The sequence below is a fragment of the Heloderma suspectum genome, chromosome 6, assembly GCF_057233095.1.
Source record: "Heloderma suspectum isolate Gila_16-S chromosome 6, 16-S_ref, whole genome shotgun sequence".
Lineage (NCBI taxonomy): Eukaryota > Metazoa > Chordata > Lepidosauria > Squamata > Helodermatidae > Heloderma > Heloderma suspectum.
The window spans coordinates 4,244,000-4,269,216 of NC_139463.1; the positions used below are offsets into that span (position 1 = coordinate 4,244,000).

The following is a 25,217-nucleotide window of genomic DNA, read 5'->3' on the forward strand; positions in this document are numbered from 1 at the left end:
TTTATAACCAGACGTTAATCCTTCAAGTACAACTTGCTCTCTTGCTTGCATGTCTCTGGATAACTTGTTGTAACTCAACCCTCTTTTTCCTATTGTTGGCAGCTTCTTTCTCCTATCCACCTTTTTTCTTTCTTTTTTCCTGTTCTTTGTGGCAGGTGATGCTTAGTCCCGCCATGCAAGGTGTGATCCTGGCCATTGCTAAAGCCCGTCAGACCTTTGATCGGGATGGGTCTGAAGCAGGGCTAGTTAAGGTACTACTTTGAATGTGGGCAAATCAGTGAGTAATGCATGACGCCTCTGCTTCGAATGCCAGGTGGCAGGGTTTTTTTTCCTTTCTGCCCTCTGTTGTCTTGACTTACACAGAACTTGTCTGTTTAGTTGGATGATGGCATCCGGTGACGTGGTTTACTCCCCCTGTCTACTTTAGGGAAGCAGAGCTTCAGAAGCTTGTGGAACCTTTGTTGGAGGAGGAGCCTCCATGGTTTCTGTCCTCCACTGAGATAGCAGGCCTGCAGTTTTTTTCAACAGAGCAGTAGAGGTTGCTCTTTCTCTCTCTCTTGAACGCACACACGCACGGGCACATGCACGCACGGGCACATGCACGCACGGGCACATGCACGCACGGGCACACACTGGATTAATATGGGGGGAGGAGGGAAAGATGTCTTCCATCCACTTTGCCTTGACTGGAAAAAGGTGGTGGCTCAAGTGAGGCAAAAAGGTGCTTGAAGTCCAAGAGAACTGGGTATTCTGTCCTAGCAAAAGCCCATGTAAACAGACAAGCAAGAACCAAGGTCAGATTCACCAGAGACAATGCATCATCTGTTCCAATGTGCCAAGAGTCATCTGTTCATCTCAAATGAGCTTGTACGGGGCATTGTCAGTGTGTGAGCAGATAGGCCTGAACCAAGGGAATTGGAGTCTTTATCTCTGGACCTTTGATCACATTGTGTTTAGGCTTCCTGCTCCTGTTTGCTTCTTTGTGATAACCAATTGGACCTATTCTCCTCTAAATTCCAGACCAACAGAGCAGAGGCCTTTGACTCCCTGCTTGGTCGAAGGGTTTGCTATATGCATTCCTACTATTCTTCCCCCACCTCTTCAGAGTCCTTTGGCAAGTACATTAGAAATGGCAGGAAGTTTATTGCCCCCTTCTAGTCAAGAAGGTAATAGTTTTGCAGAGCTAGCATAGTACTGATGAAGCTGTGGCATCTTCTGATATCGGCAGATCTGCTTTCTCAAGTCACAGTACCCCATATGGGCCTGACCTGGCTCCGTCTCCATGTTTGGATACTAAGCAGTGCTCAGTTTAGGATTTAAAGATTATGTGTCTGATGCCATGCCAGATGCTGTGTCTAAAATCTCTACCAACGGCTTATAAGAGAACCTGGAAAGTGTGTGTAAGATGGTACAGAAAGAAGTGGCTGCTACACAGGTCAACATTCAACACTTGGGATTGTTGCACCCAGTTGCATCTCAGGGCCTATGCTTTGCCAGTCTTCAACAGGCAAGTAGTAGCCACTTCCTTACTATTCAGTAAGCCAAGCCCATGACTAGATGCCCATGTATTTAAGCAATGTCTTTAAAAAGACCAGTGTTCTTAAGTGTTTATGCCATATGTGACATCTCCTATCTGATGCTTAAAATGCTGATGAAAGTCTCTCTTGAACTGAGACAATTATCTCAATATTAAGGGCCTGTTTCTGTGGCAGTTGTGACTGCTAGGTTCTTTGAGTTAGGTGCCTTGTTTGTGGGAAAGGATGGCTGTGTGTCCTGTTGTGGCTTCATGTGTTCAAGCACTCTTCCTAAAGCTAACTCTGACTGGGTTTGCATGACATGCTAACCCATTATGGGTGGCTGTGGTTAGTGTGTCATGTGAACCTGGACTGTTCTTATCAGGGTGGATTGTTCTTCCCAAACAACAAGAGAGCTTTGGCTATTGGGTGGTATAGAAATTAAATAAATAAATAAATAAATAAATAACTCACCCGCCCGAGAACCAACAGTCTGCACTAGGAGTTGTTTTACCCATGATGGGTTGACGTGTCATGTGAACCCAGACATGTCAACTCGTCATAGGTAAAGGGCATCAGGCAGCAAGCCGCTTGGCAAGAGCAGCAGAAACCCCTGCTGCTTTCACTGAGCAGGGCCGCCATCATTTGCAATCGCAGCCAAGCTGCTGCCTGTGCCAGTGGCAGCCTCTCCAATGGTGCCCAAGTGACGTGTTGGAGGGGCCGTCACCTTCCTTCCCCCCACCAATCCCCACCCCACCTGGCTCCGATCACATTTGGAGCCCTTTTAAAAAAATGTTCTCGGCCTCATTTTGTGCACAAATGGGGCTAGGATAATAATTTTTTTAAGTTACCTGTCCTGAAAATTGGATGGGGGGTGGAATCCCCCCCACACCATGGTCCCTTGGGGCAACAGGAACCATGGGGGAGTGGATGCCCCCCTCACCTGATTTTAGGGATGGGGCACTTTAAATCCCAATGTAAGGTGGTAGAGACTATCTCCATAGGCTTGAGTTGGGATGTAAAGTGCCCCATGCAAAGACGACCATGTAGATGTATGGGAAGGAGCGGGGTGCTGGGGGGGCCATGTGGGAGAGCCCCTGAAGGCGCTCCCCCACCAAGGCCTGACTGGAAAACCAGTAGGTAGGTGGGTGATGGGAAAAAGGATTAAAATCATCCACTTACCTGAGGGTTTCCTATGGTTTTATGGATGGACCCCGTGATTGTCCAAACACCCTCACTCTGTCTCATAGCTCCCAGGAATAAACCCTATTTTTTTTCTCCTAATCATTCTCTTCTCCACAAAAGAAAAGGAAACGTGTAGCGCATGAAAGGTGTATCTATATAGAAGGTATTAGGCATTCTCATTCCCTATTTATTTCATTTAATGACAGTTCCTTGGATGTTAATACTTCCAGGTCAATTTTGAAGTGGATCAAGGAAAGTATTGTAGTGGCATATCAATCTCGGGACTTTAAAGCATCAGAGGAAACTTTCGTGCACTTTGCAAGAGGAGCAGCAACATTGGCAGTGCTTGGTCCTAATGTTCTCCATCTGTCTCTAACAAGCACCACTAGATTGATATGTCTATTTAAGCTGAAGCATTATTTGGACAAATGGTCTTATACCAAGTGAAGTGCACAAAATGCAGCTTTCCTACTAGGAATTAATTGGTACCATGGCTATACATACCATCTTGCAGGATATCCTGCTCCCATGACCAAGAGAAACATTGGACTGGTCGTGGAGAGGGTGACATCCTGATCTGTCCAGGCCCATGCTTGCCATACAGGAGAACTTTTTTCTTGCCATATTTGGAATAACTGACACCTCAATTACCACCTTTTCCATTATTTTTCCTCTGTAAGGGCGCTGTGTAGCTTATTCAGAAACTATTTGTTTGACATAGGAGTCTACTCAGTTGTGGAAGCTTCCAAAACTGGGAGGGCTCTTCTTCCCAGCTGAGGCTCTAGATGCCTCTGGATGTCTTGCTCCGTCAAAGTAGATGAGTGGAGTAGCCCATCTTTTTCAGGAAATGCTCTCTAACCAAAAAACCCTTAAGGTAAGTCCAGTGTTCTAGGTGGGTGGTTGTTTATCCTGCTGTATACCAGGCACAAGCTAATACCTGCTGCTTTTACCTGTTGTGTACTCAAGAGCTTTGATGCTACTAATGCATCAGAAGGGCCACGCAGGGCTTGGTTTGGTAAATTAACACCAAGAAGATCCTTTCTGTGGCAGGAGCAGTGCCCAGTTACGGTCCTCTGCGCAGCAATTGAAGGGCCTTGTGGCTCCAGGCTTCGTGGGATTTGGATTTCAGCACATCCCTTGGGTTGAGGGAGCTGTTGCTCATGAGCATATTCCTCCACAGAGTAAAAACTGCTTGCATTGTGGATTTATAACCCATCTGACTAATAGGGTTCCAACTCTTGGCTTCTCCAGGCATTCCATGAAGAATATTCCAGGCTCTACACACTGTCCACAGAGAACCCAACACCACAAAATGACCCACGGCTTCAGCATGTCCTGGTTTACTTCTTGCAGAACAATGCTCCCAAGAAAGTGGTGGAGCGGACTCTTCTGGAGCAGTTTGCGGACAAAAACCTTAGCTTTGATGAAAGGTTTGTTCAAAGCAGATATGCTGGAACATGTTCTATCCAAGAGCAAGTAAAGGAGGAACAATGAGAAGTGCTGTAAGACTTCTGTCTTTGGGCTTCATTTGGGGTGGGAGTGGGGTGTTCAGTGACATAATAGAATTCGTCAGTATTATACATTGGTGGAGTGTATGTGTGACAAAATAATGTTACATCTCTTAAAACAGAGATACTGTGAGGCAAGCTAAATCTAAATACTCGTCTAATTGATTTCCTGTGGCTTCTGAATATCACTTCACTTTGCTTTCTCATTGTTCCCATGAACAGGTCAATTAGCATTATGAAGGTAGCACGAGCTAAGTTAAAAGAGATTGGCCCTGATGAAGTGGACATGGTTGCGTACAAGGTAAAAAGCCTTCGCCCCAAAGCTTGTTCAGTTTAGATCTTGACTCATCGCACTTACAGCAATGACCATATGAGCAGATGCTTCTAGTCTTTTGATTGTACAAAGATATATTTCCTTCAGAGGTGGGGGTGTATGTGTATGAGGGGGGTGGGGGTGTTCATAGTTTTTTCAGATGTGTGTTTTGAGGCTGATTGTTCCTGTACCTGGGAGGGGGTATAGTATATGGTCAGATGTATTTATTCTCTCTCTTCCTTCCAGTGGGGAGTGTCCCCCATACCTAGGTAGAAACAAATACGGAGTTGGGGGACAGTTGGACAGTACATTAAAAACCGAGCCTAGTTTCTCCGTCCCAAGACCTCAGCATATATGTGCTGCTCTCTTGAAAGAGTGATTTGTGTTGTTGCCATTTTGGATGCTGACTAGATGTAGGTGTTTCCTTTTTGTTAGCTCACAAGATGTGGCTAGATTGGGGAATAAATTACTGCAGTCATTTGGCATGGCTCAGGCATCCATATTCAGTTAAGGAATTGTTGCAAATTTGCCGTGATACCTCTTTGATAGCAGATCCTGTCCACATGTGTACACCCAAAATGAGTAATATACCCAGTAGATATCATCATTGTCCAAAATCTTGTGATTACTAAGTAAGGTATGATAATGGTTATCAGGGCCTGCCTGAGGCAAAGAACAGGGTGGCACCCTCTCCTGTTTCATGGACAAAACCTGACTAGACTGTTTCTTCAACACTAGTGATGGAACAGCAACTTCCATTGAACCTGAAGGCCACGGGCTAGCTTAGGGAGCATAGGGCAGGCCATGAGGCATACAGCTCTCTCTTCCAACACCTTGCTGCCACCTTCCATCATCTGCCGCCTGAGGTGACTGTTTCACCCTGCCTAATGGTAGGGCTGGCCCTGGTGGTTGTCTAAAAACTACAAGAGGAAAAGCACAAGGTGAGAGAAACCAGGTGTGAGCAAAGTTGGGTACTTTGACCATTTTCTATTTTTGGACAGGAATGGCATGAAGATTACAGTTTGTTTCGCAAGGTGTCTGTTTACCTCTTAACGGGTTTGGAGCTGTACCAGAATGAACAGTAAGTTTCTGTACTACTTCTGAATGTTGTAATTTAAAATGTTTAGGGAGCTGAAGGCTTAAAGTCTGGGCAGATGTATTTTCTAGATCTGATATAGAAGGCTGAAACATGTGATAGTGTATGGTAGAAAATACCACACCCCTGATGACTTCTTCAAGAGAAAAGGGCTGGAGAAATGCTTCCTTTGACATGCAGTGTTGCTTGGTGACCAACACTCCACCTGCATTTTGGGTGTCCCCTACAGTCACCTTGGCCTAAAAGGTTACATTTTATCTGGAAGGGCATTAGCATACTAGGACAAAGTGCACTCAACAGTTCCCAGCGGAGCCCTCTATTGAAAAGAACATGAGGGTGGTGAGGGACTTCTTAAACTCATTAATGCTTAATCTTCCTCCATTCCTAATCTAATCAGAGCAACACTGTATCTCCTGTTGATGTGCTATAGACAGCCCTGAGATATGCCCTTTACAAGAAGTACTTGAAACTCTCCTAGAGACAATAGTCTTCTGTGCACCTACAAGTTGCCCTTCCAGGATCACCCTGCTCTTTTGTTTTTTGCTCCAGATCTATAACTAGCTTTGAATGCCTGAAGATGATGCCACAGGCAGACAGGCACTCTGCCTGATGAGCTCTTGGAGTTCCCGGCACAGTGCCTGTTCTTGGATCTCTGAATGCCAGGTGATTCCAGGAGAGGTCTTGCTGGGATAAACTCAGCCTGACTGACCTTGGACCCCTGGCTCTGCCTCTTTCCTGCATTCCCACTTCTAGTGGACTCCACCTGGGCAAGCTTTGCTGCAGCAAGTCTAATTTGGGGGGGGTGTCACCTTAATGCTAAGTATCCTTGCCCCCCCTCTGTCTGAAATGCGAGGCGTAAGGAAGAAAAGGTATGTTTGTCTTGCCAGCGCTTCCATTTCCACTACGGTCCCCCTCCTCCTCCCAAAAGCTGAAGCAGCCCATAGTGCAGCATCACTTCTCATGCTTGACTCTTCTGTCACCCCCAAATCTTTGGGGCAGTCTTCAGTAATTAACCATTAAATTCCCATTTTGTTGACCTCAGTAAAACTCAATTTTTGGAAAAGCTATACTTTCTGTGTCTCCTCCCTGAGCACCTTTATAAGGGCACACTGCTATCTAGACTTTGATCCAAAGTTACTCATGCGCTCTTCCTGTGTATTTCAGTAAATGTGCTACTTTCTGGGCCAGCTCTATCAAATGGCCTGTCCTCCATCAGAATACAGTGAGGGCTGCTTTGCAAAATGGTTCCCCTGGCCTGGCACATTTAAAATAAACTGCCTCCAGTTGTTCATGTTCTGGAACATCTTATTCCCTGAGGGTGGAGATGTGTCTCTATATGTTTCAAGCAGGCATGATAACCATGAGTGGCTGATGTGATGCAAGCAATGTTTCTGCAAACGGTAATTTAAGAAAACTCGCCCTCTTTCCTACTCTTGTAAGGTACTGTGAGGCTCTAACTTACCTGATATTCGCCTACGAGAGAAATAAGCCACTGTGGATGAAGGGACTCAACAGAGCTGCAGATACATCTTTAATTGCTCTCTACAGGAGGAAATGTCTCTTGGTTGGTATTAATAACAATGCCCCTGCTCCCCTCACCTCTCCAGTGATGCTTCTTGGCAGAACGATCAACTTTCAAATAATTGCTTTTTGATTTTCATCTTAGTTTCATGTTCAGCCCCAATTCTGTTTTGAAATAAAGTTTCCTCTAACGCATGGGTGTGGAACCTGTGGCCCTCCAGATGTTGGACTGCATCTCCAGTCAGCCTTAGCCAGCAGAGCTAATGGTGAGAGATGATGGGAGTTGCAGTTCAGCGAAATCTAAAGGGAGGCCCATTCCCAATCCCTGCTTTAACACACCATTTTTCCTTAGGCACTTGAAAAACTCCCATCTACTTCTCGCAGAGTTGTACTTGCAGCCACCTCCTATTACTTTAAGAAGCAATGGAAGCTCCTTCCTATGTAATTTTAACTTTTAAGGTCTTGGTTCTTTTTATCAATTAGTTTTATAGCCTGGTGTATCCCCATTGGTCCTCCTGAGTGTGTTACAGAAACTTCCCCTGAAGAAGCTGGCACTCTTCTCAGTGCTGTACCTTTCTTCACAGGGAAGAGAATAACTGGCAGTTGCCTTGGCTAGTCTTGTTCAGGGCAGCATACCAATCTCCCAAATTGTACTCTTAAATTCATCACAGCATTGCAACAGTCATGAACACCTGTAGAATACCCATGACCTTGTTTCTAATTTTGCTGTGCTATAGAAGTTGAATGAAGCTGCAGCAACTCTGATCGAAAGCAAATTTAATGTGGATGAAGGTATGAGTATCTTGAATGAGCTGATCATCCCCTGTGTCCAACTCATCATAAGCGATCCTATGTCCAAGGATGATCTCCATGCCATTGAGGTCATGAGAAATCGTTGGTTTGCTTATGTGGAAAAAGTCATGAATGGTAAGAAATGCATCTTGGTCCTTGCACTGGACTAATTCCATAGGTGTTCTTGCCTTTGTATCTGCTGGGGGGTTTTGTCTTTTTCTCAAGACCCTCAAGAAAATGTCTACTAATGTTAAACCATACTTGTTGCTAGCCCTAAAGTTTACTGAAAAGACTCTGTCCTGTTGAATGACTAGAATTTAACGTATTCAAAACAATGAATTGGATTCCTTGGTTCCCCTGTTTTTCTTACTAAGTAGAAAGTGTGCTTGCTTCTCCACTGACATGCTTTAATGGAGGTTTTAGTTCTATCAAACTGAATTGTGCTGTAGTATGCCATTCTTGTGTGGCCAGTGGTGAGGAATGGCTGCCTGGAATTATTTGTGCATGTGTGTGCCTGGGGATCTGTACTTGTATTGTGTTTCTGTGAGCAGCAGTGATAAAGTGTACTGATTTTTTAAAACCTTGATTCAGCTTGATCAGTTTCTACCCCAGAGAGTTTGAAAAATCAGAGGGTTGGGAGAAGCAGCCATATGAGGAACCTTTGACTCCTATGAACATGCCAGTTCAGTAGAACAAATATCTGGAATTTAGGCTCTTGTGCCTTTTCTCAGCTAGGTTTAAGAAAATAAATTTGATTAACTTTGTTAACTTCCAACAGAGGGGAAAGTATGCCAAGTCAAAACTCTTGGTCCCAAAATTTGTACTTCTGAAGTAGAAATAAGATTTGGATGCAGCAATTGATTTTTTTCTTTCCCCCTCTTGTGACCTGGGTTCTGCTTTCCAGAAATTCTGAACAATTCAGTGTCTTTCAAATCTCTGTGTGCTGTCCTGGTTCTGTGGCTCCGATGCAAACTCAGCACAGTGGATCCCTTCCCTTCCATTTCTTTGCCAACACCTGCATTCCCCTAATACTTGATTTCAATATTTATTCCAAAGAGCAAGTATGTATAATATGAGGAACCTGAATGAGCCAACTTTCTTTTTAAAAATGTTTTTCACACCTGTATAAAATGGCTAATGAAGCCCTGCAGAGTTGCTTGGAAAGGATGAATGACATTTCCTTCTGGGCAAGTAGCTTGCCTGCGCCAACTTGTAAAACCCAGGTCACTTTTTACAGCTTAAAAATAAAACCTGTGCACTGAAGGTGATGTGCTTCGTAAATGTTGGCAGGTCTTGGTGTGCTGACACAGCTATCCATCATGGATGTCTTAACTGTTGTATATGTGGGCTCGTGTTGCATGAGGCTCCTGCTTTAACTTGGAACTGCCATTACACTGCTTTGAAGAGGTGTTTGAGGAGCTGACCTGAAGTGTCAGTGTGCATGCAGATAAGCTCTGCTGTCAGTCAGTGTGGACAATATTGGGCTAGATGGACCAACGGCCTGACTCGGTATAAGGCAGCTCCCTCTGCTCCTCTGCTCTTTTTCTTATGTTCCAGTGGAGTTGGTTTCAGCCTGAGGTCAAAACACAGACTTTGCAGTTGTTGCCATCAGAATTTTCTTAATTATCTAGCCCCTCTTCTCTTATAGCTGATGTGAAACAGAAGCTGACTGAGCTTCTACCCCGTCTGCTGGATGGTTCTTCAGAGGGAGTAGTTTTGAAAGAGCCACCTGGGATCCGCCCCAACTCACCCTATGACCTCTGCAGCAGATTTGCAGCTGTTATGGAGTCCATCCATGGGGCCTCAACAGTGGCTGTAAAATAAAATCTGAGTCTACTGCTTTGAGCCCTGGAGGCCACAGACAGTGTGTGAAATCCAGCAGCCAACTACCTTTGGAATGAATCAATGAGCAAATGGACAATCCACATTCAGAGCTAACCAATACTGTGTGTGTTTAGAAAAGGACTAAAAGGAGCATGGCACCATTTGGTGTGCACTTGATATGGGCAGGCACTAATTGGAACATGCACTTGAGGTTTCACAGTTGTACATTCGCCTGAAATGGCACTTGCCTTTGCTTCTTACAAGAATATGGTGGGAAGGTTTTTATAAGAAATGTGCGATTTTAAACTAAGTTGTGTGTGTGTGTGTGTGTGTATACACATGTACACGCGCACACTCTGTCTCTCACTCCTGTGGTGCACCACTTATACATAGTGTGGCCAGTTTAATACGCTTATTGGGAGCACTCCATTCACACCTAGTTAGCATTTTAAATGCACGCACCACACATGTTGGTCCATTGAAGCATAGTTAGCATGACACACTTCACATGAATGGGCCAGCACATGGGAGTGCATTTAAATGAGATAGCCCTGTGGATCACTTACATGGGTAAACACGTAACCCATGGCCCATGTCCTATTTTTAAACTGGGCCTGAGTGATATCGGAGCAGAATTGGTTCAGGGAATAAGCCAAACTGGGTCATAGGTAGGGGTTTAAGAAATACACACAGTTATGAAATATTTTAAACATAAGACTATAAATTGATGCCTTTCCCAGATTTCTTCTGGTGGTGAGGTAGCAGAAGGACCTGGCAAACTGTGTTGCACATGATACAGGCATGCAGCTATATGGTGTGTGTTAGTAACTCAAAATGCAGCTGCTACTTTCCCAGGGGAGTACAGGGTGGAATCGTGATGGTGCCAATAGTGTATAATGGCAACAGAAATCATTCCAGCACAAGAGTAAGAAAACAAGTAAGGTGGAAAACAAAACCCATGAGGAAGTTGCTTTCTTCAACCTCCCAAAATATTTCCTTGAATAGAAATCACCGAATTTTAATTACCAGAGTATTATTGATGGTGACAAGTGCGCTAAAGTCAGGATGAAACCATTTTTAATAACACACACTTTAACTGATGTATTTTCCTCAAGATATTTTTAAGCAGCCTTTGTTTTTATTAGAACACTGACAAACCAGGATGTAAATGGAAATACATATTTGATAAGACTTTTTCTGGCTCAAAAGTGCAATAAAGAATTTTACTCTATTTAACTTGGAGTGACTTGCTTTGATTTTTTTTTTCTGAGGTGTTGAACTGCAATCTTTCCCCTTCTTTCAACTCTGTGTGATCATTGGGAGTGTTTAAACTTCTGTCAAAGTTATTTTACAAAGATCACCACTTGGATACCCAGATAGGATGACTTGGGGCACATCCAGCTTGCTTTAAATTTGGGAGTGAGTGAATTGCTTCAGTAGTTACCGTTGAGATGTGCCTCATGCTTCAGCTTATAATGCTGATCCTCTATCCATCTAAAACACTGCTTGGCCAGTGCGGGATGAATTGCTGTGCACATCTGTTGGGGTTTGGTGACTACTTAAGTGTAAGGCCCTGGGAGAAATGTTACCTGCCTTTCCCTGGGTACTTTTGGCACTCCTGATTTGGATGCTGCAATAGCCAACCAGGAGCTAGTGGGCCTCTTGTTATACAAGTACTGATGCCAGTTTCACTTTGGTAGACTTTTAGAATCATTCAGAAGAGAGCCTAATTCCCCCTACCAAAAAACAAATATCTGGATATCATAGTATCGAGTCTGGAAGTGATCTATGCTTATCCAACCTTTTCTCAATCTGCCTGAGGAAGGAGTTCATATGCTGCTGGTGAAGTATCTGGGAGTTAAGGTGCTTCTCCCAAAGTTTCAAACTAGAACTTCTTTCCTGAAGTTCAAAACCACTGCTGCTTGTCCTTTCTCAGTGGACAGGTGAACAATGAAGCTATTCTCCCAGTTGCTGTTCAGGATGATTGCAGTAACGTAGGCTGCAATCTTACGCACACTTACATGGGAGTAACTCAATGGGTCTGGCTTCTGAGTAGACACACATAGTATTGAACTGTTAGTAAGTGGGGGCAATAGTAGGCATGGGGTCACGAAGAGTCGGAGACGACTGAACGACTGAACAACAACAAAACCAATAGGGGAGCTCTCTTTAATTGTGCTTAGTGCTTCTATTTATGGGAAGCATTCAATCATCCATCCAAAATTGCTACCAGACTTCCTCAAATGCCAGAGATTTCTTTTCTTGTGAAAAGCAAACATGAACAGTTCTATATTTTTGGTAAGCACTTAAAATTTTATTCAATGGGTATTGCCTTTAAGTTGCTATGTTGACATTGGCTCTACACCCACAGTCACTCTATCCTTTTAACAACAATTTTTTTCCATTCAAGGGTGTGTCCTTAAACCACAATCTTCCTATTAATGACTGTGGGAGGGAGAAGAAAAATTAGTCTTGGACAGAAGACTAAATCTGGATTCAGATACTATGCATACACTCTGCGTATGTTAAGCTTATTACATTTACATTTTGAAAGAAAATATTTAAGATACATTCATGTTTTATGTTCCTCAAGGTGCAGGTACTGAGAAGGACATAACTGTTACCTTTAAAATGCAGTACAACATTGCATAACCCTAGTTTGCTGCCTTTCTGACACAATTCCCCACTAAAACATCCTTTAAAAGAATTAAAACCATCACCCAGTGGCCAGCCAGTCAGATACAAACTATTTCAACAGTCTCGCATCATTCTCTGCGATGTGTAGAGAGAGACTGAGGTGTGCTGCTCAGATCACAAGGTCTGCATTTTTAGGTGGTGAATATGGATGATGCCTTGGCAACGTGGATGGTAAATGTATCCTTGGCTTACGGTAGACAGCTAACTGCTTGGGTGGCTTTTTGGTCTCTAGAAAACAGGCAGTGCAGATCAGAAGAAACCCACCTAGTATAAGGAAAAACCCAGCAAACCAGCCCAGAAATAATGCTTCACCAAATTCCCACCTTGAGACAATTGGTGGCACAGTTTCATCCCAGAATTCTTGCACTGTAGTGTAGGCAACCCAGGAGACTGGCACAAGGTTCGCTATTCCAGAAATACAGAAGAGAGTTCCACCAGCAATCCCAATGTGCCTTTTCAGTCCAGGATTTTGGTCTCTTGTCTTCAGACAGTTCAACCCCAAAATGGAAAGTGAGAATGCAAGCAATCCCAGTACATTTGAGGTAACCATTACAATCCTAGAGATCTTGAACTCCAAGGGCAATGCCAGTAGAGAGTCATGGCCTTTGCACTCCATTATGCTTTCATCATGAGTGACACAGGCATGCCAAAGCCCCATGTTCCAGATTTCGAGTTCATTTAATTCCAAGTTGAGGCTCTTCCAGAGAGGCACAAAAGTTGTAACGCATGACATGACCCACCCGAAGAACGAGAGAATGAATCCAGCCAGCTGAACTCTGGTGCTGGGATGCCAAGCCATATTTGGACCCTTCAGCTGTATAAATCGTATGCCTTGTTCTCAAGATGAACTTGGTGCTCGTGGCCAGCTTGGGCAGAAGTGCTGCTGCAGCTTCCTTTGGTGTCGTCAGCGTGCTGTAGTTGGGCAGGTCTCAATGGAACAGATTTGATTTGGCACTAGTTTTTAAAGGAACAGTGCAGGGGGGGGGGGAGGAACTGAAGCAGATAACTACACCCAAGGTTTAGTGCTAAGATCCTTTTTCAGATCTGGTTCGTTTTACCTTTAAAAAAAATCCTGACTCAGTTGGAAAGTCTCAGTTCATATGCAGGCAGAAATTTCATTAAATTGGTGTACCCAACTGGATGGACACGAATGTTTGCAGCAACTTCTGCAAACAGATGCACCAAAACATGGCACAAAGAGACTGTAAGCTTGGCAATTCAGCTGTCATATGAAATCCCAATATATAGCTGTTGATTTCTCACACATCCTTCTAGATTATATTGTATTCTTGGCAGAGAAAGTTGGTCTTCTCACCAATTAACTTTTCTTCACTCCTTCTTGGTCCATCCCTTCAAGTGAGATGGGAGTGATGGTCTCTGTTGCGCTGAATGCTCCAAAAGCTCAGGTCAGGAAATAATAGAAATGATCATGGAAGGAGAGAAGGGAGAGGATTACATACGCATGGATGGAAAATGCATTGAGCTGGCAAATAGAAGGATAAAATTTCAGTCTGCCCTTTCCCTGAGAACAGAGGGAACCTGTGGGCAGAACCAAACCGTAGCAGGCAAAATCTGAGGCTCTGATAAAAGATGCTGATAGGTGTTTTTTTTAAGGGGGAAGAGAATAAGAAATAGAAGAATATTGCTTCTTGGGTTGCAGTACTGTTTTTGACTTGCCATAAAACAATATCCTTGGATGATAAGTGCTGATGAAGCTGCAACTCGGAAACCTCTGGGAACTCATTTGAATGAACACGTTCAAAGCCGCAGCCTTGCTGCACAATGACCGTGGACTTCTTTTGTTTCCCCATCTGTTTTTCCATGCACCGAGTTTCAAAACAACAACAAATGTCTAGCTTTGGGAGATTTTCAATATTTACTGGGGGGATTATTGACTCTATTTCTTACTGAACCGTCTGCTTTGTTATCAAGTAAATTAGGGGTCAAGACTACTGAATTTCTGCATCTTCCAAATGCCTAATTTTTTAGCCTGCGCTAAGCATTGAAACCTGCTCTGTATCTTCAGGGTTCAATCCTAGGATATGTAGGTAATAAAGGAAACCTCTGAGCAAATGAGTGAACATCCTTCTCAGTTGAGTAACTTCAAGTTCACCTTGCGTATTGAGGTTAAGGGCTTCCTGTCAGTTTGCTGTTTAAAGACCAACTGTTAAGTTTTCCCTTGTTTTAAGGACTGTGCTGGAGCTTCTGAGCTCAGGGGATGAAGCTAGAATCCATCCGTGGCTAGTCTCCTGGAGGGTAGTTCAGGTCAAACGTTCCACATGTTTCTTGCCATGCCAGGCTCTCTCCTACGAATGTTGCCTGTTCCTGCTAATGAAACTGAGATGCTTTCATTGTGGTTGATGCATGATGCAACAATGTTTGCTTAAAGAATTGAGAACGCAGCTCTAGGTAGCAATTCCAGTGATTTTTTCTGGTTGGTGCTCCTGTCAAAGCCCTGGTCAGTGTGTGGAACTGTGACATAATTGCTCCTGAGTGACTTCTCCTGCTCAGCAGAGCCTGCATAGCTCCTTAGTAAACCCCTGTATTGAGGGCCAATTACATACAGGGAATGTAGCAGGCTGGGAGTTGTCTAGACCACAAGTGGAGAAAAACTCGGAGTAAATAAAATTGAACACAAGTAAGAGCTGACTACTACGTTGGTCTTAAATTGTGGTTTAAAACTTTGTATTTTATTGGTCTGATTTGCACATAATGCTAACCCATGGTATGGGTTGTTGAATTCTGTGAAAACACGGCCATGCTGACAAACCATTTTAACCATGAACAACCCAGAAAGAGAAACCATGTTTTGTTGTTTTGTTGTTGGGTTGTGAACTCTGGGATGTTGTTATGTGTGAACCCAGAACTGTGGGTTGTTTTGTCAGGCTACAGAGGTAGTGGGCAAGAATGGTAAAAACAAAAAAAAGCCACTCTGCATGCCAGTACTACAGCACTGCAAAGGCATTTGGGATACTGGGAGGGAGTAGGCGAAAGAGGAGGGAAACAGACAGCTCAGGGATTGATCACACAAACCCTGGGTGGGGCAACAAACCATGGGTTAAATATACCACCGTTAGTGATATATGCCAACCAGACGACTGTACTATTGTTTTATTTTAAAATAGCCATTCAACACCTAGAGAACCTGTTTTTAGGAGTCTTATAAGCACAAATAATGAATGAAATATATCTGTTGCATTACTCATGCTGTGCAGCAGCTAGCAGTGAACCAGGAAATTCTGTAGATGGGAGATGACTAAAATGCAGCTGGAGGAAAACTCATGCCGGGTCTGGCCGAACACAGGTTAGAACTCATTATCGAGCCTACTCTGTGGCAACGAGGGTGGCAAAGATACTTCTTTTCCACCACCACTGCATCTTCTCAGTGTCGTCTAGCAAAGCTCTTCTGAGTGGTTCGTGGCCTGCTACACTCTGGGCCAAGGACAGAAATGATGGAAACTTTGGTAGCACTCTGACGAGTTTGCATGGCACTTTAAAGATAAAGTCGCTCAAATTTGTCACAAATTGGATACTATAATTAATGCAGTTGCATTAGTAGAGGTGTCCAGAGCACCATCTAGTCCAGTTTTATTGCTTTCAGTTCTTGAGGTCTGAGGATGCAGACAAGGTGCCTGGCCAAGTCCAGTAGACCATCTGTGTGCCCTTCATGGCTTATCACACTGAATAAGGAGGGGATATGTGGATGGGTCCAGGAGGTTGTAAATTCCTTCTTGGGAGAGGGAGTGGTGCCGGCCTCTTTAAAAGAGGTGGTAACTAGGCAACTCCTGAAAAAATCTAACCTGGACCCCAATTATGTTAATAGCTATAGGCCGGTAGCTAATATCCCCTTCCTGGGCAAGGTGCTTGAGCAGGTGGTTGCTGGACAACTCCAGGCACTCTTGAAGGAAACGGATTATCTAGATCCATTGCAACTGGGCTTCGGGCCTGGTTTTGGAATGGAAACTGCCTTGGTCACCCTGTGGGATGACCTTTGCCGGGAGAGGGAGAGCGGGGAGTGCAACCCTGTTGATTCTTCTGGACCTCTCAGCAGCTTTCAATATCAGCTACCATGATATCCTTCTGGATATGCTGTCTGGGCTGGAGTTGGAGGCACTGCACTGCAGTGGTTCCGCTCCTACTTGGATGACCAATTCCAGAAGATGGTGTTGGGGGATTATTGCTCTGTACCTTGGCAGCTATGCTATGGCATTCCACAGGGCTCTATTCTATCCCCCATGTTATTCAGTATCTACATGAAACCACTGGGGAAGGTTATCCAGAGGTGTGGGCTGAGATGTCACAAATATGCAGATGACACCCAGCTCTACCTCTCTTTTTCATCAAACCCAGGTGAGGCAGTGGCTGTTCTGAGTCAGTGCCTGGGAACGGTAATGGACTGGATGAGGGCCAATAAACTGAGACTCAGTCCAGACAAGATGGAGATACTGTTAGTGGATGGCTCATTTGCCCAGCTAAGTGATGTTCAACCTGTTCTGGAGGGGGTTGTACTCCCCATAAAAGGTCAAGTGTGTAGTTTGTGGGTGCTCTTGGACCCAGAACTGTCACTTGAGGCACAGGTGGACTCGGTGGCATGGAGAACCTTTTATCAGCTTAGACTGATATACCAACTATGCCATTATCTGGCCAGAGATAGCCTGGCTAGAGTTATCCATGCTTTGATAACCTCTTGTCTGGATTACTGCAATGCATTATATGTGGGGCTGCCTTTGAAAACAGTCCAGAAACTTCAGCTGGTCCAAAACAGGGCAGCAAGACTGTTAACGGGGATTGGCTAATGTGATCAGATTATGCCAATACTTTTCCAGCTGCACTGGCTGCCAGTCCATTTCCAGGCCTGATTCAAAGGGCTAGTATTAGCATTCAAAACCCTAAATGGCTTGGGGCCAGGTTATCTGAAGGATCGTCACCTCCCATATGCACCTACAATTTAACATCAGCTTCGGCAGCCCTTCCTCGGAAGCCCCTGCCAAAGGAAGTGAGGCGGGTGGCTACCAGGAAGAGGGCCTTTTCTGCTCTGGCACTCCGGCTGCGGAATGAGCTCCCCAGAGAGGCTCACCTGGCACCTAGTTTGTGCTCTTTCCAGTGCCAGGGGAAGACCTTTATATTTTCCCAGGCATTTTGGCATTTTAGTCTTTTAGCTCTGTTTTAAATCTGCTATGGTATTTTAAATCTCTGCGTTGCTAATGGGTTTTATTCTAGTTGTATTTTTATACAGTAGTTTTAAGCTTTTATATGTTGTATTTATGCTGTATTTCATGGTTTTAATTTTTGTGAACCACTCAGAGACCTTCAGCTATTGGGCAGTGTAGAAATGTAATAAATAAATAAAATATAGTCCACAAAATCTTATGCCAGAATAAATGTGTTAGTCTTTAAAGTGCCACAAGACTGTTGTTTTTCCAGTTCAGATAGCATCTCAGCCACTAGTCCGTAAGGAAATATTGGTCTATTTCAGGACAAAATATACAATATTATTCATGTAAAGCATTCATACCCTCTCCTCTGTAATATAAATGAATTTAGAAGCAATTCAGCTTCATTTTGTAGAACTGAGAACCAAACAAGAAGTAAACTGTGAAGTGGGGTAGGATTTAAAGTACACTACAGTAATGAAGTTTAAGTACCAGTGGTACATCTTCCGTTTGGTGAACCCTGGTTACCAGCCTAGCTCAGGGCTGTGCAGGGGGATGGGGGGCTCTGGTTCTCAGCCCCCTCAAGGATCTACACAGCCCCCTCCTTTACATAATTGCCTGTAGATTAGGGAAAGAGAGGCCCATGTTTGCCCTTCAAACCCCAAATGTAAATTAGGATTGCAAGGGATGCCTCTCGATGCAGTTTACCTGAACTCTAGCAGTAAGCAACTAAGCGATTAGAACCTCCTGTATGTATTAATAAACCTCATGCCGTTTACAACATGTGCTAAACAGTTATTTATAACAAACAGATTAGCTGTTGCTGTTTTTAGCCTGCCTTGATGTATGGAGCCACATCCCTGCTGAGAAGGTGGCCACCTATGAATCAACAAAAAAGAGGAAATGCATCACCATAAAAAGAGGACATGGATTGTGTGCCTTACTCAGTCTCCAGTTCCAGCTGCTGATGGGCAACTTCAGGGCCCTTTAGCTCTTCCTTCTGAGGTTTTTTTATCTTTAAATCAGACTTGGGTTGAGAGCCTGTCCAATAGAGCCATCTTGAAATAGAGGACTGCCCTCCATAAAAGAGTGCACATAGCTGCCCCACAAGATGGAGGGGTATAATGGAGTGTCTTTCAGTGGATTTCTCTAGTGCCATGGTGGGTTTAAGTGTAGGAGGCTCAAATCCCTACTCCGGTCATGAATCTCACCTTGGCCATTGGGCACTCTTCCTGAGCCTCGAAAGGAACAGGATCATTCTGAGCATGCCAAGAGACACCAGGTCAATCTGATAGGGTGGCCACATGTCCTATTTTACACAGGATAGCCCTCTGCTTGAAGGGTTGCCCATTTCTGGTTTAAAAATTAAGAACGCCAAGAAGGGAGAGCCGCACAGGCCTTGGTGTTGCCCATCCACAGCACCTGGACAGCAGACTGAATGAGGCACGCAGCTTGCCTGGTGACCGTCTTCCACACTAGGGTGAGATGTGCTGTATTTCTGTTTAGATCATAACAGCTCTTTCTACAGTCAGGGCCAGAAATATTGGAACAAGGATAACTGTTTTGGCATTTAGCCTCTGTACACCTCCACATTGAAGTTGAAAGGAAACACACCCAGGTGGGAGCGAAGTCAGGACTTTCAGCTGTAATTCAAGGTGTTTGACAAAAGTGGGGCACTAACCATTCAGGAAGGACAGCCAGGGGCATACACACACACCCATCATTGGTGGCTCATAAGTAATGGAACAAATGGATGACAAGCAGCTGCATGGCCAGGTGTGGCCTGTTTCCTGGGTACCCCATGACCAATCAAGCAGATAAAAGGCCTGGAGGTGGTTCTGAGTGTTACATTTGCATTTGGTAGCTGTTCACTGGAACTCCCAACATGAGGTCCAAAGAGGTGTCCATGCGAGTGAGGGAGGCCATCATTAGGCTGAGGAAACAACATAAACCCATCAGAGAGATAGCAAAAACAATGGGAGTGGCCAGTACAACAGTTTGGAACATCCTGAAAAAGAAGGAATTAACTGGCAAGCTCAGCAACAGCAAAAGGCCTGGCAGACCACAGAAGACAACTAAAGTGGATGACCACAGAATTCTGCTCATGGTGAAGAGGAACCCTTTCACAACATCTAGCCAGGTCAAGAACGCTCTTGCAGAGGTAGGCATGTCATTGTCAACATCTACAGTCAAGAGACGGCTTTATGAATGTAAATACAGAGGCTTCAAGGTGCAAACCACTGGTAACGGTCAAGAACCGAAAGGCCAGATTAACCTTTGCCAGCAAACACCTAAAAAAGCCTGCCCAGTTCTGGAATAAGATTCTTTGGCCTGATGAAACCAAGATTAACTTGTACCAGAATGATGGGAAGAGAAAAGTATGGAGAAGGAAAGGAACAGCTCATGATCCAAAGCATACCACATCATCTGTCAAACATGGTGGAGGCAGTGTTATGGCATGGGCGTGTATGGTTGCCAATGGAACTGGGTCACTGGTGTTTATTGATGACTTGACTGCTGATAAAAGCAGCAGGATGAATTCTGAAGTGTATAGAGCTATACTTTCTGCTCAGATCCAGCCAAATGCTGCCAAACTGATAGGACGCTGCTTCATATTTCAGATGGATAATGACCCAAAACATACAGCAAAAGCTACCCAAGAGTTTCTCCAGGCAAAGAAGTGGGATGTTCTTCAATGGCCCAGTCAGTCACCTGATCTCCACCCAATAGAGCATGCTTTTCACTTACTGAAGACAAAACTGAAGGCAGAAAGACCCACAAACAAGCAGCAGCTGAAGGCAGCTGCAGGAAAGGCCTGGCAAAGCATCTCGAGGGAGGAAACTCAGCATTTGGTCATGTCCATGGGTTCCAGACTTCAGGAAGTCATTGACTGCAAAGGATTTTCATCCAGGTATTAAAGGCAATCCTTTAGTTTGAAATGATGTTTGTTTGTTCCATTGCGTATGAGCCACCAACGATGGGATGCGTGTGTATGCCACTGGCTGTCCTTCCTGAATGGTTAGTGCCCCACTTTTGTCAAACACCTTGAATTACAGCTGAAAGTCCTGACTTCGCTCCCATCTGGGTGTGTTTCCTTTCAGCTTCAATGTGGTGGTGTGCAGAGGCCAACTGCCAAAACAGTTATCCTTGTTCCTATATTTCTGGCCCTGACTGTATATTGGCATCTCTCTGTAGAAATTAGCATATGCAAACTTTATGCAAGCCTGTGTCTTCTGACCTCTTTTTTTTGGTGATACATTTCCTCTTCTTTGACCATGCATCCATGACCACCCTTCACTCTGAGGAGGAGGATTTCTTCAGCATCCATAGGTTTTGCAGAACTCCTTGGCATGGCACTGCAAGAAGAGGAAGGAAGCCCTTCTGGGGCTTAGTGCCCTATGTTTTCCCCTAAAAATTGCTTTTCTACAAGATGTCTATAAGATGGGCTGGTTCTCCCATTACCTTAGTCTTGCCTACTTTCTAGGCAGAAATGGCGCCCAAGTCCTTTTGTGTCTTGAGTCCATTCCTCCCATCCCATGGTGATGAACATTTTTTGTTCAGTCGTTCAGTCGTGTCCGACTCTTCGTGATCCCATGGACCACAGCATGCCAGGCCTTCCTGTCCTCCGCTCTCTCCTGGAGTGTGCTCAAGTTCATATTCATTGCATCGGTGATGCTATCTAGCCATCTCATCCTCTGCCGTCCCCTTCTCCTTTTGCCTTCAGTCTTTCCCAGCATCATGGTCTTTTCCAGAGAGTTTTCTCTTCGCATTAGGTGGCCAAAATATTTGAGCTTCAGCTTCAGTCTCTGTCCTTCCAATGAGCACTCAGGGTTGATTTCCTTTAGGATTGACTGATTGGAGCTCCTTGCAGTCCAGGGGACTCGTAAGAGTCTTCTCCAGCACCACAGTTGGAGAATCGTCTTCTCCATCAATTCTTTGGCGCTCAGCCTTCCTTATAGTCCAGCTCTCACAGCCATGCATTGCTACTGGGAAAACCATAGCTTTGATTAGACGGACCTTTGTCGGCAAGGTGATGTCTCTGCTTCTTCCTATGCTGTCGAGGTTTGCCATAGCTTTCCTCCCAAGGAGCAAGCGTCTTTTAATTTCATGGCTACAGTCACCGTCTGCGGTGATCTTGGAGCCCAAGAAAGTAAAATCTGTCACTGCTTCCATTTCTTCCCCTTCTATATGCCAGGAAGTGATGGGGCCAGATGCCATGATCTTAGTTTTTTTAATGTTGAGTTTCAGACCAGCTTGTGCACTCTCCACTTTCACCCTCAACATAACACAGTAAATATTTGGCATTGCTCTATAGTGCCCTCAAATTTGCCACATAAGGCAGGCTGCCCTCCCCAGTCCAATGGCATGACCAGCCCTGGGACTAGAGGTGGCATCATACGTCCATGTCAGAGCGCATGCTTTTTGCAAGCAAAAGGCAACAGGCTTAGGCCCTGACATCTCCAACTGAAAGGATTAGGGGGTTGGAAAGCCATCCCTGGAGAGCTGCTGTCAGAGTGGGCAGTACTGTGCTAGATGGACCAGTGTCCTCACCTGGTATAGGGCAGTTCCTATGGGGTCACGAAGAGTCAGACATGGCTTAACGACTGAACAACAACACTTTCTCCTCGCTCCTGTACCATGTGTGCATCAACTCCTAGCGCCTTCATAAGCAGGTGTAAATTTAGCCCCTTAATCTCTCTGCTTGGTAGGTGCTGTTCAGCCAGGAGCCCCTCTGTTTAGGAGAGTCAGGAGACTGTGACACAAGGCTCTTTTTCTGCCAGCTACAGGGAGGAATATATGGAATCGGAAGCCTCCCTTTCTACAGTATGAACACCCTTGCAGGTGGCAACCAGTGGGCCACAGTGGGTACATCCTTGTTTTTGGAATTAGCCCATTTCTGTCTTCCTTATGTGTGGCCTGTATGATGGTGGATGTCCTGATATCGTCTATAAATAAAGTTACTTCATAGGATGTAGACATGCTATGAACTCGCAGAGGTCCTGTCTCCAGCTGTCTCCTGAGAGGCTGGAGTTTCCTCTCGTGAAGCTACCATTTCTCCAGAGCTTTCGCTACATGGCACAGCCTTGTTGCAATGTGCAGGAGTACAACATGGAAGTCCTTGTGAGGGTTGCTGTTGAGTTATCTCCTACTGTACTTTCTCCTCATGGTCAATATCGAAATCAGATTGATTATGTACTTTGCAGCTCCATACAGTCAGTCAAAACAAGACCTGAAAATACAGGTCTTATAATACTCCATACAGTCAGTCAAAACAAGAATTCTCCCTTGCCGGGAGAATTATCAACAACTTCAGATACGCAGATGATACCACCCTAATGGCAGAAAGTGAAGAGGATCTAAAGAGCCTCTTGTTGAGGGTGAAAGAGGAGAGCGCAAAAGCTGGTTTGAAACTCAACATTAACAAAACGAAGATCATGGCATCTGGCCCCATCACTTCCTGGCATATAGAAGGGGAAGAAATGGAAGCAGTGACAGATTTTATTTTTGGGGGCGCCAAGATCACCGCAGACGGTGACTGTAGCCATGAAAATAAAAGACGCTTGCTCCTTGGGAGGAAAGCTATGGCAAGCCTAGACAGCATAGTAAGAAGCAGAGACATCACCTTGCAGACAAAGGTCCGTCTAATCAAAGCTATGGTTTTCCCAGTAGTAATGTATGGCTGTGAGAGCTGGACTATAAGGAAGGCTGAGCGCCGAAGAATCGATGCTTTCGAACTGTGGTGCTGGAGAAGACTCTTACGAGTCCCTTGGACTGCAAGGGGGTCAAATCAGTCCATCCTAAAGGAAATCAACCCTGAGTGCTCATTGGAAGGACAGAGACTGAAGCTGAAGCTCAAATGTTTTGGCCACCTAATGTGAAGAGAAAACTCCCTGGAAAAGACCCTGATGCTGGGAAAGGTTGAAGGCAAAAGGAGAAGGGGATGACAGAGGATGAGATGGCTAGATAGCATCACCGATGCAATGAATATGAATTTGAGCACGCTCCGGGAGAGAGCGGAGGACAGGAAGGCCTGGCGTGCTATGGTCCATGGGGTCACGAAGAGTCAGACACGGCTTAACGACTGAACAACAACACTTTCTCCTCGCTCCTGTACCATGTGTGCATCAACTCCTAGCGCCTTCATAAGCAGGTGTAAATTTAGCCCCTTAATCTCTCTGCTTGGTAGGTGCTGTTCAGCCCTTTTTGAGGTGGGGAAAATGAAGCTCGGGCAGGGAAAGTGGAACCTCTCTGTGGTTCTCAGGAGTAGACATCCAGAAGCCCTTTCTCTTAGGCATGTATTACTGTGTTTTTATCCCTGTCTTTCCATTGCCATATCATTCTAGTGGATTTGTCCATATTTGCTGTGTCCCACACAACACACAGTGGAGCTATGTCCCTTGGAAGGTTGCTGACAGATATGGGGAGGGGGCTGGCAACCTGGACCCCTCCCCCCACACACCATCCACCATGTGCTTCCCTCTCTGGGACAGAAATTCTGAGAGATTACCCCTGTGGAGCCCAGCATCTCCTGGCCAGCATCTTTCGCCCTTGCCCAGGTCACTCTGATTAAAGCATCTTGAGGTAATTCTGTATGTCATTGAGAAAGATTAACGGGTGACCTTCTTCTCCCGGGATAGGATTGGAAGGCAGCCGCCTGACTCCCCCAATCTCCCCCACGAGCTTTGAAGGCACAAACTGGGAAAGAAGGATTTTGCCTCCTCCAGAACAGATGGGAACCTGCCGGGAAACACAATGAACCCCAGGCGGAAGGCCCGGCCTTGAGCCTAGCAAGGGACTCTAGACTGCTGGGGAGAAGGCCGGCAGAAGCGAGTGTGAGCAGGGACCGAAGGATTCACTGCAGCTTTGGGGCACGGCAGATCTGGCCCTCGCAGCACTGTCTGCTGGAGAGATGAGGTAGGTGTACCCCTTGTCGTTGGCTGTGGGTGCAGAGGTCTTGCAACAGCTCTCCTGCCCCAGCTCTGATTTTAGCTAAAGTCAATTGAGGAAAGATCTTGGACCAAAGTGGCAATTCTATAATGGACAAGTTAGTGCATATGTGGCTTTTCCCTCAGCTTCTTTAATCTAGAACAGGGCTGGCTAGAAACAGATATATATGTTCAGGTCCTTCCCCTAAATGCAGAGTACCTCTCCCAATCTCCCGTTCCAGTCTATGGGTGGGCTGACAATTTTATCTGTGCAGAATTTAGAGTGCCTGCAGCTGCCTCACGTCAGGCGTGTCATTTCGAAAGGGTGGGATGGGGTGGTGTACCCTTACCAATGTTTCAGTCCATATATAATAATTCCTTGGAGTCACTTATATCTCTGGCTGTTACGAGATCTTTAAAAAAGTAAAACACCCACCAAATATTCTTACAACCTAGTGCTATTTTGCAAACTGATCTTGAAGATGGCTGCTTCCCGACAACGCTTTTACCATGCAATCACCTTGTGTCATTCTCAGCATTTTAGGTTGGGTGGGGGGTCCAAATAACATCATCTTCAACTTGTAGCCCTCCCATGTTTTTTACAGCACTCTTTCCATCTTTTCTCTTTCCACAGAAAAATCCATTAAAGAGGGAAAGATAGAATAGTTGCACAATGTTTGTTTGGTAA

General features: G+C 45.0%; 2 protein-coding genes across 8 annotated transcripts in view; one reads left to right on the forward strand and one right to left on the reverse strand.

The window, feature by feature from the left end:
* USP28 (ubiquitin specific peptidase 28) overlaps positions 1-10,994 on the forward strand; it is a 47,933-nt gene extending 36,939 nt beyond the window's left edge. For 5 of the 7 annotated variants that reach the window (XM_084803465.1, XM_084803466.1, XM_084803467.1 and 2 more), the window contains 6 exons: positions 3,951-4,129; positions 4,430-4,508; positions 5,522-5,601; positions 7,057-7,180; positions 7,875-8,064; positions 9,578-10,989. In XM_084803465.1, coding sequence (XP_084659591.1) covers positions 3,951-4,129; positions 4,430-4,508; positions 5,522-5,601; positions 7,057-7,180; positions 7,875-8,064; positions 9,578-9,753 — 828 coding nt within the window. In that variant the 3' untranslated portion in view covers positions 9,754-10,989. Of the gene's footprint in view, positions 1-155; positions 252-3,950; positions 4,130-4,429; positions 4,509-5,521; positions 5,602-6,165; positions 6,486-7,056; positions 7,181-7,874; positions 8,065-9,577 lie in introns of all 7 variants that reach the window. The other 2 variants (XR_014783689.1, XM_084803471.1) reach the window with 2 other exon arrangements.
* Positions 10,995-12,559: 1,565 nt separating this feature from the next.
* Positions 12,560-13,249, reverse strand: CLDN25 (claudin 25). The gene has a single exon (XM_084803472.1). It carries the CDS (start codon positions 13,247-13,249, stop codon positions 12,560-12,562), a length of 690 nt encoding a protein of 229 aa, XP_084659598.1.
* Positions 13,250-25,217: the final 11,968 nt, after the last annotated feature.